The sequence below is a fragment of the Hippocampus bargibanti genome, linkage group LG06 (genome assembly GCF_051943395.1).
Source record: "Hippocampus bargibanti isolate YZ-2025 linkage group LG06, ASM5194339v1, whole genome shotgun sequence".
NCBI classification, from domain to species: Eukaryota; Metazoa; Chordata; class Actinopteri; order Syngnathiformes; family Syngnathidae; genus Hippocampus; species Hippocampus bargibanti.
In genome coordinates, this window is record NC_142739.1 from 22,311,052 (window position 1) to 22,327,807 (window position 16,756).

A 16,756-nucleotide genomic window follows, 5' to 3' on the forward strand; every position below is an offset into this window, starting at 1 on the left:
GTATACCGACAGTCAAATGATTACAACTGAAGTGAATTTGCATGCAAATATGTACAGTGATACCTCGGTTTACGAACCCCTTGGTTTACGAACTTTTCGGTTTACGAACGTTAAATTTATGAAAATTTTACCTTGGCATACGAACTATTTTTTGGGATACACACGTAGCTGCCACAACAAGTGATGTGTCGTTCGCGAACGAGCCCGTTCTCCTAACAAGGAAATGGCAGCCGGCTTGTTTTGGTCCTCTCTTCCCCGCCCCCAGTCGTCGGTTAAAGCCACGTGATTGGTCAAGAACGCAGCAGTGAGGGCGGGTTTACAGACAGAGAGAGAGAGAGTGAAGACATTCTCCAAAAAAGAAAATGGCTGCCAACATTTTTTGGTGCTATACCCCGCCCCCAGTCTTCGGTTAAAGCCACGTGATTGGTCAAGAACGCAGCAGTGAGGGTGGTGATTTAAACATTAAAAAAACAGGCAGACGACAGAGAGAGCGTGACAAAATGGATAGAAAACAGTGAAATTTGGACTCATTTCAACTTTGATAGTTCAAAGGCAGAGTGTAGATTGCAAGGTAAAAAATTCCCATCAATCAGGCTCCACAAATAACCCGCACTAGCCATCAATTTGAAATGAAAAGACAAGCAAGGGAACCAGCTATTAATGATGTTTCTAGTGTGTCTGCTTGCATCTGTTGCTGTTGCAATATCACAACTTCAAAGATGTAATAGTAATAATAATAATACATTACATTTTAAACGCCTTTCAAAGCTCTCAAGGACACATTATAGTCACCGACAAGCATAGGTACTATAATAAATAAAATATAATCACAAATACAATGCAATAAATAAAATACAATTATAAATAGAAACAAGAGAGCTACACAAAAAATGCTAATTTAAATAGGTGGGTTTTGAGATGGGACTTAAAGGTGGGAAGAGAATCCTTGAGACATTATCAAGGACTACAAATGCTACACATTCCATCAAGCCATCAACGACCATCACAAAGGTAAATACAACAACTTTATTATACAGTACAGTTTATTTCTTTAATTATAATACCATAGCACATTTATTATACATAGAATAAGGTATATTTCGTGTAGTTTTAAGGCGTAGAAAATTAGACAGTAGAAAATTATAGTTTATGGGGACCTGGGAACGGATTATTCTCATTTTAATGGTTTCCTATGGGAAATTAATTTTTGGGATACACACTTTTTGCCTTACACACTCTGTCTGGGAACCAATTAAGTTCGTAAGCCCAGGTATCACTGTATGTATATTCAAACATCTCAGTATTGCTTCTAAAATTCTTTCGGAGACCACTCTTTGCTCTAGAGTCAAATTGGCTTTATTTATTTATAAAAAAAACATATTTTCTTATTTGGCTCGTCTTGGATATGGTCTACTCAGATCACCGTCACTTCACGACTCTTCTTTTTGACGCAATCCGGCGTTAGACTCTGGCTTCCGTTCTTACGTGCACCTTCACCTGGCTGAGGTGAAGATGCACAACCGGGTCCGTTTAAAGCCTGAGATGCATGAAGCGAGACGCTGTGGAGTTTCAAAGAAGTCACCCTCCGCTGTTGTCTCGGTGGCCGGAAGGTAGCTTGCCATCCGGATGTCTGTCGATCTTCCTGAAGATGATCTTGGCCCAGTTGGTCGTCAAACTGCGGATTCCTGATGGGGTGCCTGTCTCGGAGGAGCTCCAACAGTTCTCTCTTCTCCAGCTCTATCTCTGCCAGTTCTTGTCGCCTTAGATGTTCTGCTCCAAGTAGGGCACGCACGTCACAGATGACACGGGATAACTGGCCCTGTGCAATAGAGACAGAAAAATGTCATGCAAATTTGAAATCATCCTAAATTTCTAAATATGAGGCCATACATTGTATCATTGGGAATTGGGCCACATCACACTTTTAACTCATTGGTTGCCATTCCCAAATTTATTCAGGAATTAAAAAAGCACGGCATGGAGCGCTGATGGGGAATAAGAAGTTATCATATTTAAAAGTTTCATGCTGTTATATGCTTGGTGGACATGTGTGACTCGAATACACAATTGAAGCACAGACAACCTGGGGTCAATCTGAGGTCAACAGACACAGCTTGTTAAACTGTCCTTTTCACCGAAGCAATTTACGACTTGAAACACCTTCACATGAAGAACTCATTAGCCAGGTTACAAAATTATCAGTTCATGGAAAAGACAATGTTTTATTGCTTACAGCTGTTCGTGCTGAGTACTCGAGAGGTGTGGTATTCTAATCAAGAAAACTGTGTTTTACTAATGTATCACTTTAATTTGCATATATTCTCAATAAATAGCTTGGCAGAGGGCTGCAGAGTTCAGGCGTCTGCCATGAATGGCTGCGTCTCCTGCCGGCAGTTAAGACAATCTGTGTTTGAGTCTTTGTCCACAGTGTCTGATCGAACATCTCTAACAAGCGCCATTTCCGAATTTGTTCAGGTTTTGGTTTTTCTATCTAGGGGTGCCGATAAAGCGCTGGTCAGACCTCTGGCAATGTTTTTTTTTTCCTTCCACGAGGGGGCAGCAATGGCCTTTTATCCATGCTACCTCTTTGTGCCAGCTTCAGCTGTTGTTAAAGCGCTATATAAATCAATATGTATTATGTATTGGATTGTATTTTGTACAGCCGCCCCCATTTCAAGCTAAGATAACTCCAGCCGCATATAACTTAGGAATTAACTCTTTTTTTGTGATGAAAGAAGAGTCTCAGGTTTTTAACGCTGTATTGAATCTTGATGTAGTCCTTAACCTCAATATTCTTTGGGTTCTGCAATTTGAGTGAAAATTACGAAAACCCAGGCACAGGAGTGGACACATTTTTGCACATCGTCCGGTAGTGAATGAAAAAAAAGGCCCAGAATGCATTTCAATGATGTAAAGTGAAATTTTAAAAAATGTGTTGAATGATATTTCTAAAATAGCTTTTTGTATGTTATGAATAGAATGATACATTCTCATTTTACAATTCTGTTTATTATAATCTAGCCTATTTTTTCATAAAATACATGTGTACACTATTTATATTGTAAATGTTTTACTGATAATATTCTGTGATTTACAAGACATGTAAATGATACAAAAGATATATACATTTTCATATGTGAATCACAAAAAAATGCTACATTTTAATTTAGCATATAGAAAGATAATAATAATACATTTAATTTCCAAGCGGCTATCAAAACTCTCAAGGTCACTTTGCAGTCACAGGATATATTTTTTCTGTGGGTGATCAGCGGCAGCCACACGCACCAGTGTTCACTCAACACGGAAGTAACTCAAATAGATAGAAAGCTAGCCAGCTAGCTAATGGATAGCCAATAGCCAAGAGAGAGAGAGTTTCTGCATTTTAACTAACCAAACATCCCAAAATATTTTGACTTGAAACCTTGCAATAAATCAAAAAATAGATGGAAAAATAATAAATAGGCTGCCAAATGAATATGATGGATGCATATATGAATAAATATTCGAATGAATGAATGAATAAATAAATAATGGATGGATGGATATACGTATAGCGAGAGGTAGGTAGATAGATAGATAGTTTCTGCATTTTAAGTAACCAATTCCATTATTCAATGTGGGGAAAAAAATTGAAATTACAGTATTTGTGGGCGTGTTACCTTCACCTCCTCAACTTCATTCTTCAGTTGTGACTCCTTCTGCACCATGTGTCTCCTCTGCGAATCCAAGCGAGACTCCATCTCCCGTCTCACTTCCTCCACCTTGCACAGCATCTCAACCCTTCAAGGTACACGTTTGAGTGTAATGTTATGATAGGTGGCAGGTATTGGTAGTCCACTTGCTCCACTCACAATTACATACCGCAGCGTTTCCACTTCAGAACGAAGCTCTGCCACGCAGTTGTGTTGTGACATCTCGGTGGAGAGAAGAGTGTGGCCGCAGCCGTTGGGACATTCTCGGCTACAGAAGTTACATTCTGATAGGTGAGCTTCCAAACCGCGTCTTTCAATTTGAGCGGGACACCCTGCAAAACAACAGGAGTGTTTCTTTTCATACAAAAAAAAATACAGTGATATCTCAGTTTACGAACCCCTTGGCTTATGAAATTTTCGGTTTACAAACGTTACATTTATGAACATTTTACCTTGGCATACGAACTTTACTTTGGCATATGAACTTTTTTTGGTACACGGAGCTGACTCAATGGGTGATGTGTCGTTCACGAACGAGCCCGTTCTAACAACAAAATGGCAGCCGACTGTTTTTGTCCTCTATTCCCCGCCCCCAGTCTTCGGTTAAAGCCATTTTATTGGTCAAGAACACAGCAGTGAGGGGCGGTGGTTTAAACATTAAAGAGACAGGCAGGCGACAGTGAGAGAGTCTCAACTTTGATAGTTCAAAGGCAGAGTGTAGACTGCAAGGTTAAAATATCCCATCAATCAGGCTCCACAAACAACCCGCACAAGCCATCTGCACACTTGATGCAAAAAGCTATCAACCCAGCTAAACAGAACACAATTGATGAGGAACTAGATAAAATTATCATGGAGGAAGCACCTACAATCATTCCTCAAGATGGTGAAAGAAGAGAAAATTAGAAAGTAGATTTTTTTTTATGGAGACCTGGGAACGGATTATTCTCATTTTAATGGTTTCCTATGGGAAATTAATTTTTGGGATACACATGTTTCACCTTACACACACTGTCTAGGAACCAATTAAGTTCGTAAGCCAATGTATCACTGCATACTACGGCTGAGTAAATGTAAAATGATTGTCTACATTTCTGTTGGTTGTTGAATCATAGCTTCTAAAAGCCAGAAACTTTGTAACAGGGCAAGGCAAACAAGGCAGTAAATTTTCTTTCAAACTTTAGCAAGCATCCTGGCATAAAAAGATGTACTTTTTGATAGATAAATGATACATTTTGACATTTTCATACATGCTTGATATGCTTTCGCGGGCTGAATAAAATCATGTGACGGGCCAGATTTGGCTCCCGGGCCTTGACTTTGACACCTGTCATATACGACGATCACAGGAAGCCAAAAGTTGCACACCGCAGCATGTAACAATCCCACACAATTGCCATTCCTACCAGTAAAAAACATGTTACCGTCATGTTGAGAGAACAAGAGCATGGTTTGTCCGCAAAAACCTATGAAAGAATTATGGGAAATTGACCCCCACTTGTACGGTCACCATGGCAACAATGGAGCCACCTGTTATTCTCACACATTGCCATTGGTTTCAGATTACTTTTACACTGTACATGGATATATATTTGTTAGAAATTTATATTAACTCATTCACTGTTATTCAGGAATTTATTTGGGAATTGAAAATATGACGTAGAGCGCCATTCCCGAATTTGTTCTGTTTTTTTTTTTTTTTTTCAAGCTTGGATGCCGATAAAGCGCTGGTCATGGCCTCTGGCAATGTTTTCTTTCTGTCTGTTTTCTCTGTGTCCTCGAGTCATTAACAAATTAATGCTATATCGTTAGCTGTATATTAGCTATGAAGCTTTCTGGGTGGCTAGCTATCTCGCTAGCTATCTGTTGGCTATCTACGCAACAAAACAACTGAATAAATATGCTCCATTCAATCAACACAACAGTTTTGTTGCGTTTTTGGGTAAGAATTTAAACAAGAATTTGTCCTTTTTGTTTTTCTTTTCACACATTTTTGTATGTTTTGATTTTTGTTTTTCCAGAAAAATAACTTTTTTGGGGGGGAGATATTTATTTTCTGTTTTCATGAATTTTAGAGGAAAATGACACCCAAAAGTCATCCAAAAATGTTAACGCTATCTAACTAGCTAGCTAGTGATCTATTAGTTATCTATTAGCTAGCTAGCTTTCTATCTATTTGAGTTACTTCCGGGTTGAGTGAACGCTGGCGCGTGTGGCTGCCACTGCTCACTCGCAGAAAAACTGATCCTGTGACTGTAAAGTGACCTTGAGAGTTTTGAAAGGCGCTTAGAAATTAAATGGATTATTATGTATTCTTTTCCACAAGGGGACGGATTTTCCCTTTTTTCCATGTTAGCGCTTTGTTCCAGCGTTTGCTATTGTTAATGCGCTATACGGTAATAATAATACATTTCATTTACAAGCGCCTTTCAAAACTCTCAAGGTTACTTTTCAGGCACAGAAAAAGTTTTTATGTTGGTGAGCAGCGGCAGCCACACGCGCCAACGTTCACTCAACCAAGAGGTAACTCAAATAGATAGAAAGCTAGCTAATAGAGAACCAATAGATAGCTAATAGATAGAAAGCTAGCTAGCCATCCAGATAGCCATATAAGTTATAGATATCCAGCTAGTCAGCCAGATAGCTCATAGATAGCAAATAAATAGCAATACATGTACTGTTTCTATTGCATTGTATTTTGGACAGCCGCCTTCATTTCAAGCTCATATAACTCCAGACCCATATAATTTAGAAATTAACTTTTTTTTCGGATGAAAGAAGAGAGTCTACGGTTTCTTATGCTGCATTGAATGATTATGTAATCCTACAACTCAATATTCAGTGGGTCCTGGAATTCGAGTGACAATGACAAAAACCCTGGCACTGGAGTGGACACATTTTTGCACACGTCTGGCAATGAATGAGTTAATAGTGAATGATTTCATGTGGTTGAAAAGTAAGTCTTCATACCCGAGTTAGAGCATGACAAAAAGGCAAAGTCACACTCCTCCTCATGCGTGTGAAGGTTCTCCAAAGAGCACACTGTCTCACAACCTTGTCCTGCGTTGACGCAGAGGATCTGCAGACGATTGAGATCATTACGCATGTACCTGTGAATACAAAACATGTTTTAAAAAAAAAGACAATTTAACTCATTCACTGCCAGACGTGCAAAAATGTGTCCACTCCACTGCCAGGGTTTTTTTCATTGTCACTCAAATTCCAGGACCCACAGAATATTGAGTTTTTGGACTATATAAACATTCAATGCAGCGTAAGAAATGTTAGAATCTCTTCTTACATGAGAAAAAAAAGTTAATTCCTAAATTATATGGGTGTGGAGTTATATGAGCTTGAAATGAGGGTGGTTGTCCAAAATACAATGCAATACATACACATATTGGTTTATATAGTGCTTTAACAACAGCTGAAGCTGGAACAAAGCTCTAAAATGGAAACAAAACGGAAATGCTGCCCCCTTGTGGTGGGGAAAACATTATCAGAGGTCTGGCCAGCGCTTTATCGGCAACCCAGGAAGAAAAAAATTGGGAATGGCGCTGTGTCATATTTTCAATTCCCAAATAAATTTGTGAATCAGCAGTTAATTTTATTTGATTCCTATTTCATTCATTTCCCATTTTATTTGTCCGTGGATATTTTATAGCACTTTCCATCCAGTGTCACCAGTGAGCTGGATCTTATTACCTCCGGCTTGAGTGAAGACCTAGCTAGCTATCTGGTAGCTATGTATTAGCTAGCTAGCTTTCTAGCCGAGTTACTTAGCTATAGAATTAGCTATCTATTAGCTAGCTAGCTTTCTAACTGGGTTGAGTGAATGCTGGCGCACGTGGCTGCCGCTGCTCACCCACAGGAAAAAAAAAACGTATCCTGTGACTGTAAAGTGACCTTGAGAGTTTTGAAAGGCGCTTACAAATGACAAGTATTATTATTATCCCAACTGACTTTGGGAAAGTAATTGAGTTTTTTCTTGTAGTGCCACAATATGAATACTATTAACAACCAACTTTTTACACAACCTGTAGAGAGGTTTAAGGCTGCCAACGTCCAGCGGCTGCCGGTCTTCGGGACAAGTGTGATGATGGAGTAACCAGCTACTGATGCAGGCGCTGCAGAAGGCATGCTCGCAGGGTGCCTGCAGGGGTCGTCGCAACACGTCGCGACAAACACAACACAGGAGGCCCTCGTTCACGTAGCCCACAAACCTCTCCCGGTCATAACCCATCCTAAAAAAAAAACACAATAATAATAAAGCAAGAATGATAACAGACCACGCAGTGTAGGAGATATCAAATTTATAGTGGCTGCTCAGAGCCATTAGATGCTAACATCTAAATATAACAATTGTAATAGTCATTTTCTGATGAAAGACCTATATATTTAAATCTTGTTCATATCCAGTGCTCACCTTTCGGTTGATTTGGTGACCTCCAAGGGTGACTCTTCTCCCCCAAACTATGCTCTTCCCGTCTTATTTTCTTCTTGCTCCATCAAGATAAGAATCCCCCTCTCTCCTAAATCCCACCCCTGCCCCTGGGAGTGCATCTCCATGGAGCGGCATCCCTGACAACAAAGGATTTGAGGTTACAGGAAAACAGCTGTCAAACGACAGTCGGAACAAATGAGGTAGAATATCATATGACACTCACATGTTGATGTATGTCTTGTTTTACCAAGTGAGCTGTTTAACGGTTTTGCAGTTAAAGATTACCCAAGCATTTCCCTGTAGGCCGCTCTATCTCTGGATATGGGATTAATTTGGATTAAACTCTCCTTCATTGATTGGATTAAACGGCAAAGCAGTGGATGACGTCAAAAATCAACACCCCATAACAATCTCATTCGTTTATGATGGGTTAATGTGTTTAATAGGAATAACATTATGCGTGTTGAAAAGTTTATAACCGTATGGATATTTTTTTTCCAAGATGTTTTTTTTTTAAAGGGGACGGGGCATTGAATTTGTCCAAATGAAATGCTTTTCACGTTTGCGGTGAATCAAATATTTATAGTACAGGTCCCTATCAGTCACGTGGTTATTAATTGGACACCGTCGCTTCCGTATTTTTTTCGTATTCTTGATTTTCCACCGGCGACAACAAATCCAAGTCGAGCCACGGGCGCTTCTATTTATCGGTATTTAACTGTCGGTTGAGTAGAAGCACTTGTGGCCAAAGTTATACTTTGCACGGTTTTCACTTTCTGGACTCCTCTTAGCAACCGAATGTAAACTCAAATTAGCAAGAACATTTTACAAATGGACTGGTTATACATTTGTTTGTTTAGATGTGTTTGTTTTTATGAACAACTTTAAATGCCTGAAGTGATTTCACTTAGACGGTGTGTTAAAACAAACGTTCCCCTTTTAGAATTTGCCTCACACACTTCCTGGATTACAACCAATCAAATTTAGAGATCACCCAGCGGGAAAAAAAAACAGGGAAAACAACACGTAGGACTCGTATACTATAAATGTCGAAGGTTTTCGTAACAAATGCAGATGTCAAGAAAGGTTGAATGAAATACGGTAATATTAGGCAACATATAAATTATGACATGGACTTTCATACACTCTTAACCGTATTCGCCATACGTCTTGCTGTTTGAAGCAGTTAGAGAGATTAAACATAGAACGAAGTGTTGGAGCAAGTACGGTTCTTCGTAGCCATCGTTATTTTCTATATACAGTATATTCAAGTTATCCGACTATTGTGCGCAGTCCAGTCTTTCCAAAAGGCCCGTATACATGTAATCATATCTCTTGTTTTCTGTTCTTTTTATTAAACGAATAAGGGTGTTATAAAAATGAGACGTTCAGCTGCTCCCAGTCAGCTACGGGGTAATGTGTTGAAAAAGCCTCGTTTTGTGCCTCCTGGAGCTACGACTTCGTATACTGGCGCAGAAAACAAGACCCAGTGCTCCAAACTTGGCGTGGACAATGTCTTCAATAAGGTAAACTATCAATTGTTATTGAACTAGGTTCTACCAGCTGTAACTTGTGAGGGGATGCAAAATTGTTTGAAACAAATTATGTTGAAACAAAATACATACTTTACTTTATATGACTAGTGAGCCAGGAAAACAAACATACACAATCAATCCCCCTTCCCTACCTTGTGAGTATATACATCAATATGTATTGTATTGTATTGTATTGTATTGTATTGTACCTTAGGGGTGAACCATTCAAAAGCTCTGATGTGTGTCTCAACTCACCTAAATTGAAATCCCTGAAATTGTGCAGCATTTCTTGCTGTCACATACACTTTCCTCGTGTTGAGTTGTACGGGAGAAGTAAACAGCACCTGTCACACACATAGTACACAATTACTGTGTGTTAATTTGATATTGTAATATGAACAGGGCCATAGAAAAATGTCTGCAGTCTACTACCCCTTCTAGACAAAAAAAACCTTGGTGCTCATTGGGCACCGGGGCCTGTGCTTACGAAGATACGAAGAATGTCTGGATTTCCACCAGCAAAGAGCCATCATCGTGATCACTGCACCCCCTGGTGTAGGTGGTGCCAGAGTCTGGCCCAACAAATAATTGGGGTCAGTTTAAACACCAAATTCCAGCTCCAGACAGTTTTGGTCGTGGAAAAAGAAAGAACTGGCGCTAACCTGAGCACTGGCCAGGAACAAGCATGGTGGAAAAGGCCCAAAAGTGAGGGGTGGGAGTTGTAACTTTGACCTATTAGATGCACTGTCGTTCTCATCTCGTCTCTCCTAACAAATCTACTTCCCTACCAGGTCCAGAGAAGTCTGGCAGCTCCACCTCCCAACAAAAGTTCACATGTCCATTCAGCACCAACTTTGTCCAAGGCACTGGCACGGGTACTCAGTGCAACGCAAAATGAGAATGTTGCTGTGAAAGATCCGGGTGCACAGGAGTTCACAACACAAGACAACAGAGAAGCAGGTAAGGAGATCACCAACTTTCTTAAAGGACAACCGACACTTCTGGACAGGTTGTGTCCATAATTTGTTAAATCACTTCAAATGACTTCTAATGAACGTATTTTACAAAGATTCCACCGCATATAGCTATATTTTACGTTTTAAGACTCGCGCTGAACATTCAGGAAGTCTTGTTTTCGAGTTGGTGACGATTCCTGACGTGACGTCACGGAGGGAACGCCCCTGACCGAGAAAGCGACACGCAATGCATATTGGGTACTTTGTTTGGTCTGAAAACTTCGTGTTGATGGTGAAATTAGAAGGAAAACACATAACGTGATGGTGAATCGTTGTGTGTTGCACCAAGACTACTATTTGATACTAGTTGACACAAATTCCCAGCAGACAAATCAGCCCATTTCCAACGGAGCTTGGGCGCCATCTTGTGCATTTTCTGGGACGCTACATTGGAGTCCTGACGGCTCGAATTGATACGGAAGGACTTCTTTAATCGATTGCAAACATTTATGCTTTCCTCTTCAGCACTATTTGAATCATATTCATAACTGGATGAGGAACAAGAAAGCATCTTCTCCAAATCGGAACTTTCTGAAGCCATTGTTTTGATTCTCGGGCAAGGCAAGACGTCCTGGCGTGACGTCACGAACAAGGGGGCGGGACCTTCTGAAACTCGCCATCTCTGAGGTCATTTTGAAGTGGTTTTGGGACACTTTAACTCATTTTTATTAGTGTTTTGCATTTGACTAAAAATATCAGCCTGCGTGGTTTGGGTATTTTAGATGGTATAAAACGTTTTTCTGATGTCAGTTAGGAAACAAAAAAATTGTGTCGGTTGTCCTTTAAATGATTGATCTTAGTAAGACAGGACTGCAGAATAAGCAGCTAACATTATGAGATACCGGTATTACAATTATAATTTATTTTTAAATGCCCCGCACCTTCCCTGTTTTACAATATTTGACAAATATTTCAGGACAGTAAGATGGACTGAATTATATCGCAGCTGGAATATTAGTGGTATACATTCACTGTATGGACATTCGTATGTACAAACATTATTAACAACACGTGATGAAATGGGGGCAAAGAAATGTCCATTTCATGCACGGTAAGATCAGAGCATTGTCATCAAATGTTGAGTAGTTTTAATTTATTTGAATGTTGCTGTACAGATGACCATTTTGTGTTTGGGGGGCCTTTTATCAAGCATCTTTATCTTTATGCTGGTGCGTGTGGCTGCCGCTGCTCACCCATTGAAAAACCAATACCCAAGTGACTGTAAAGCGACCTTGAGAGTTTTGAAAGGCGCTTGGAAATTAAATGGATTATTATTATTATTATTATTAATTTCACAGAGTTGTTTGTTCTGTGGCCACAAGGGGCCCGGATAAATACAGAGGGTTGTATCAAGAGGGGCAACCGACATAAAAGCTTGGCCAAAACAAACATGCAAATCAAACTTCTGAAGATGGAGGTCACTGATTCGTTCTGGGGAAAAAGGGAAAAGCCGATAGGAAAAGAAGATTAAATAATTACAATATAGGTTCACCAAGCAGTAATTTTATTGGATGTACATCACTCAAACTAAAGTTCTGTCTGTAAGTAACTGTACTATGGTTCGTCGATAAAAATGTTTCTTTAGCTGTCATCTGTACTGGACAGTAGTGATATATATATATATGGGGCTGAAACTACCAGCAAAATACTTTAGTTCGCTGACGAAGCCTCTTGGATAAGAAGCGAAACGTCCGACACCTTTAAAGAAGTACAGATGACGGCTGAAGAAACCTTTTCATCGATGGACCACTCCTGTACGACTGAGAGCTTACACAGACGTGTACTAAGGGTCGTAAACACTTTCCTTCAAGTGAATATTAACCTCAGCGCTGGATCGTAAACTCACTGCATGATTCAGTGACCATATACATTAATTGAAATGACTCCAGGCATTCTGTAAAGATTATGTCTAGAAAAAACTGGCGTTCCCGTCATTCATAGGAAAAGCTCATGTAGTCGTGAATTCAAACCACGAATAGACTGGGGTTTACTGTAACTATATTTTCAGAGCGTCTCCCTCTGGTGGGTATTCAGAATTATGATACACTCCCCTTTACTTTTCAGACCAGACGATCCAAATTGAACCTGACCCCACCAGACCAATGGAGATACATGTATTATCGTTTATTAAAAAAGCACCTACAGTTTAACTTAGTTTGCAGTTGACACAAACCATCGCTTGTATTTGGATGCTAACAAAAAATAGTCACAACAGAGACGCTCGCGCTCGACTGCGTTGAACCCCGGCGGCATTGAACAGCGACAGCCGGAGGGGAGGGGGTCTAAATTACGTATTCAGCTCCTGACGAGCACACAATTGGGCTCCCTGCCCCGCGTGTATACACACCCCCTATCCGCTTTCCAGATGGAGGGTTCTTTCGATTACGCCGTTTAAACAAATGGCGATCCATTTGAAGAACAAAACCGTTAGCTCCATGCTAACGGTTTTGCTAGCATGTAGCTTCCCTGACGCGCATCCGCAGTCAGGTCCCTTAAACTCCTCCCAGCGTTTACTGTAGTTAGTTAAACTCGCGCCTCTCTCTCTTTCCAGTGAAACATTCGATCAACCCAAAATAAAAAAAAAATTCTAACAACACCCCCACCTTGTATGCGTGTCGCCATCTTTTGTTGTGTGTTGAGACTATACGTGTTTTCGCTGTGCTCGGTTTGGGGTTTAGAGAGGCCGAGCTGTAAGTAGGTCGGGCTGGGTTTAAGCGGCTTTGCTACGTCAGTCTAAGATGGGAGGAATTCATCCAAAACCATGGGAGGTAGGCGGGGGCCTAATCGAGGCTCGCCTAGTTAAGCCTGATTCTTATTGTGCACGACAGAAGCCTGATTTTCTCGTGCAAGGAAACAGGTAGGAAACCAAGGAGTGGAGAGGTTTCACGCTTGTGAGATATCATCCCCTCCCCGCGTTGGATTTTGATTAAGAAGAGGAGAAACAAGAGATATTGAGCAGTTAAATCAGTTTTAACTTTATGCCACTGAGTGGAAATCATAGAATCCTGCAGCAGGACAACAAAAGAAAGCTGGCACGTGGTGACAGCTGTAAGATGGCATCCGGTTCGGTGTTCCTTTCCAGCTTGGTGGGGAAAGCTCGCTCCTCAAACTTCACTCTCTCAGAGAAGCTGGATCTGTTGAAGCTCGTACGGCCTCACATCCGCATTCTGGAGGAACACACCAACAAACATGCAGTCATTGTGGACAAGAACAAGTGCTGGGACACCATATCGGAACAGTACAATGCCCTGAGTGACGACAGGCCACACCGCACAGCGCAGGGCCTCAGAACTCTTTACAAAAGATTGAAGGAGTCAGCCAAACAGGAAGTGATGCAACAGAGGCTCACCCAGCCGGAATACAGAGCCAGCATCTCAGAGCCAACCAAGAGAGTCATGGAGATGATCCCTCACCTGTTTCAGAATGTGGCCATCCACGAAAAGGACCTGGCTCCGCGCAGGTACACAGTGACTCACCACAACCAGCAAGAGATTAGTAGGACGTGCAAAAAAATAATTCGGCAGAAGCTGCTAAATCATTTTGTTTATGTTGTTTTTTTAGCTTAAATATAAGAATGTAAGAAAATCAGAGTGCCTACTACATCCCTCCAGTAAAATGCAAGTAGCCTTCAGAAACCTTTTAACAACAGAATGAGATTTGAATGATGAATATAATCATATTAATCCAGAGCTAGAGATTTATTTATTTCAGATTTGAATGTCTTTTTTTAATTTGTTAATGGAGAACAATACCAAAAATAGTGTTGCTGTTTTGTTGTATTATATGGCTTTAATATTTACTTGAAATGTAACATTTACAAACTCCAGCACTGAGTAGAACATGGATGGGCAAACATACACCAGAGCCTTACAGCAAATTGTTACAATTTTCAAAAAATTGACATCTACCTAAAATTGGTTGTAATTTCCTGTGTTAATCATTTAATTCTTAATACATTATGATACAGTAAAGTCTCATTATATCGATATCGGTTATATCGATAGTACTGCTTATTACGATACTATTTCTATGAACGCAAGGAGAAAATTTACATGCCGCAGGATCGGATATATCGATAGTCCGGTTATATCGATATTTTTTCGGACTCCCGAGAATATCGATATAACGAGACTTTACTGTATCATCATCTTAATGTGGTGGTGTCTGAAGTCAGTCCTTTGAATCAGGTGTGTTTCAGCAGAGAGAAATGGAAAACAGGCAAGGCACTGGCCCCTTTGGACTGAATTTGGATATCCCTGGTTTCATGTTTTCGAACTATCTTATTTTCCGCACTGTAAGGCGCACCTAAAAGCCTTCATTTTTTTTTCTTCAAAAACTGACCATGCGCCTTATTGTCCAGTGTGCCTTACATATGGAAAAGGTTTTAAAATATGTCATTCATTGAAGGTGTGCCTTATAGTCCAGAAAATATGATACAGTGCAGTTAAATAACTAAAGCGGCACAAAAACATAAAAACTGATGTGTGAATTTGCTAACTCGAATTTTGCTTCCACTCACTATTGTTGGAAGCCATTATAATGCAATTGCCAATTTTTTAAATCTTTAAATAAACCTCCTCTAGCTCTTATTTTCTCTATTGTCACTCTATCCATCCTCTGATTATCATACAGTAAGCACCCATCTCCCATCGAGCCTCCTGGCAGCAACGCCTCTCTGGTCAGCCCTCAGGACTACTCAGCAGCTGTGCCCACCATTCCCCATGAGGCGGTCCATCTGGACACCAAAGATGATGTCAAACCCCCTCCGTATCTCCCATCCACGAACGAAGATCTGCGTCCGGAGGCGGGCCCGGAGCTGATACCAACCCAGCACGCGGACAGCATCCAAAATTATGATGCATCGTCATCTCCTGCCCCTTCGTCTGTCAACATCCCCCTCTCTACATCGCCGCTGTCTTTACACCACGACTTCTACCCCAATAACGTTTACCCTCATCACGAGTCCGAGCGCTTCCGCCCTTTGCACCTCGCCAAAGAGGAGCACGAATTGGTGTTAGCCAATCACAGGAAAGTGGCAATGTACCTTGAGGAGAAGAGGGAAGGGCTCAAGAGGAAGCAGCAGTTGGAGGAGGAACTTTTGAGGGTCAAGATCAAAGTAGAGAAGCTGAAAGTGGCCCGACTTCGACATGGGTTGTCCATCCCTCTTTAGCAAAATGGAACTTAATCGATCTGAGTCAGTGCCTGGAACGTGATATAAGAGATCCACTTTGACATAGATTTTTTAATAAAGGTATTGGAAGGCTAGAAAATACCACTTTTTAGTACATTATCACAGTGACAGAGTCGCCAAAGCATTTCCATAGACTGCAGTCCTTAGATGCGTCACACGCACAACAAAATATTCCGTTTTATGCTAAAAATGAAAAAGCAGTAAAGGTACGGCAATAACGCCTTGAGAAATAATAAAAATAAATGATGTTTCCATGTGAAGGCCCGGTCTTAATAAGTGGGGTCTTCACAGAGCCGATCAGTTTAACCAGCCAATGACCACGGTCATGAGCTAGGTCCGCTTGGTCCATCACGATAAGGCGTTGGTCCATCACGTTCACGTCTGCTTCTTCACAGCCGCCTTGCGAAAAGCACACACAATTCTGGACGTTTTCAATTCTACTCACCTGGGTAAAATTAATTGTTGGCTTACACTGTGTCGCACTGTCAATTACGAAGCGCTTGCCCACTAGTTTCGGTGATTGTATTTCATTTTGAAACATGTGCATAATAATAATAATAATAATAATAATAGTAATAATAATAATGACAATGACAATAATAATAATACATTTCATTTATAAGCGCCTTTCAAAATTCTCAAGGACACTTTGCAGTCACAGGATATTTTTTTGAGGGTGAGCAGTGGCAGCCACATGCGCCAGCGTTTACTCAACCCGGAAGTAACCAAAATGGCAGGCAAAAATTACATAGACACATACTTTCTGTGCTAAGTACTTTTCAAATATTTTTACGTTTTTGTTATTTGGGAATTTTGGTCAAATAATTGATGCATGAAGCTAGCACCAAATATAAATTAAAAAAAAGTGTACCGCC

The 16,756-nt window shown here is 40.5% G+C and overlaps 3 protein-coding genes across 5 annotated transcripts in view; 2 read left to right on the top strand and 1 right to left on the bottom strand.

The window, feature by feature from the left end:
* Positions 1-13,406, bottom strand: rnf41l (ring finger protein 41, like). The gene is made up of 8 exons (XM_088998820.1): positions 13,294-13,406; positions 9,930-10,018; positions 8,122-8,276; positions 7,733-7,939; positions 6,666-6,805; positions 3,865-4,027; positions 3,663-3,783; positions 1-1,819 (listed from the first exon to the last, which is right to left on the bottom strand). The coding sequence occupies exons 4-8, from the start codon at positions 7,936-7,938 to the stop codon at positions 1,415-1,417; spliced, it is 1,035 nt and encodes a 344-aa protein (XP_088854946.1). The 5' UTR covers position 7,939; positions 8,122-8,276; positions 9,930-10,018; positions 13,294-13,406; the 3' UTR covers positions 1-1,414.
* Positions 9,136-16,756, top strand: part of rad54b (RAD54 homolog B) — a 19,757-nt gene continuing 12,136 nt past the window's right edge. For 2 of the 3 annotated variants that reach the window (XM_088998819.1, XM_088998817.1), the window contains exons 1-2: positions 9,136-9,665; positions 10,466-10,634. In XM_088998819.1, coding sequence (XP_088854945.1) covers positions 9,519-9,665; positions 10,466-10,634 — 316 coding nt within the window. In that variant the 5' untranslated portion in view covers positions 9,136-9,518. The remainder of the gene's footprint in view (positions 9,666-10,465; positions 10,635-16,756) is intronic. The other variant, XM_088998818.1, reaches the window with a different exon arrangement.
* Positions 13,669-16,436, top strand: fsbp (fibrinogen silencer binding protein). Its single transcript, XM_088998821.1, has 2 exons — positions 13,669-14,150; positions 15,323-16,436. The coding sequence occupies exons 1-2, from the start codon at positions 13,669-13,671 to the stop codon at positions 15,858-15,860; spliced, it is 1,020 nt and encodes a 339-aa protein (XP_088854947.1). The 3' UTR covers positions 15,861-16,436.

What these genes read in the sequence shown, in the direction of transcription:
- rnf41l (XM_088998820.1), bottom strand. Translation starts at nt 7,938, where the DNA reads ATGGGTTATGACCGGGAGAGGTTTGTGGGCTACGTGAACGAGGGCCTC. An exon ending in TTTGTCATGCTCTAACTCGG is followed by an intron (nt 4,028 to 6,665) that starts GTATGAAGACTT and finishes GTTGTTTTGCAG; the next exon opens with GGTGTCCCGCTCAAATTGAA. An exon ending in ATGAAGTTGAGGAGGTGAAG is followed by an intron (nt 1,820 to 3,662) that starts GTAACACGCCCA and finishes TCTATTGCACAG; the next exon opens with GGCCAGTTATCCCGTGTCAT.
- fsbp (XM_088998821.1), top strand. Translation starts at nt 13,669, where the DNA reads ATGCCACTGAGTGGAAATCATAGAATCCTGCAGCAGGACAACAAAAGA. An exon ending in AAGGACCTGGCTCCGCGCAG is followed by an intron (nt 14,151 to 15,322) that starts GTACACAGTGAC and finishes ATTATCATACAG; the next exon opens with TAAGCACCCATCTCCCATCG.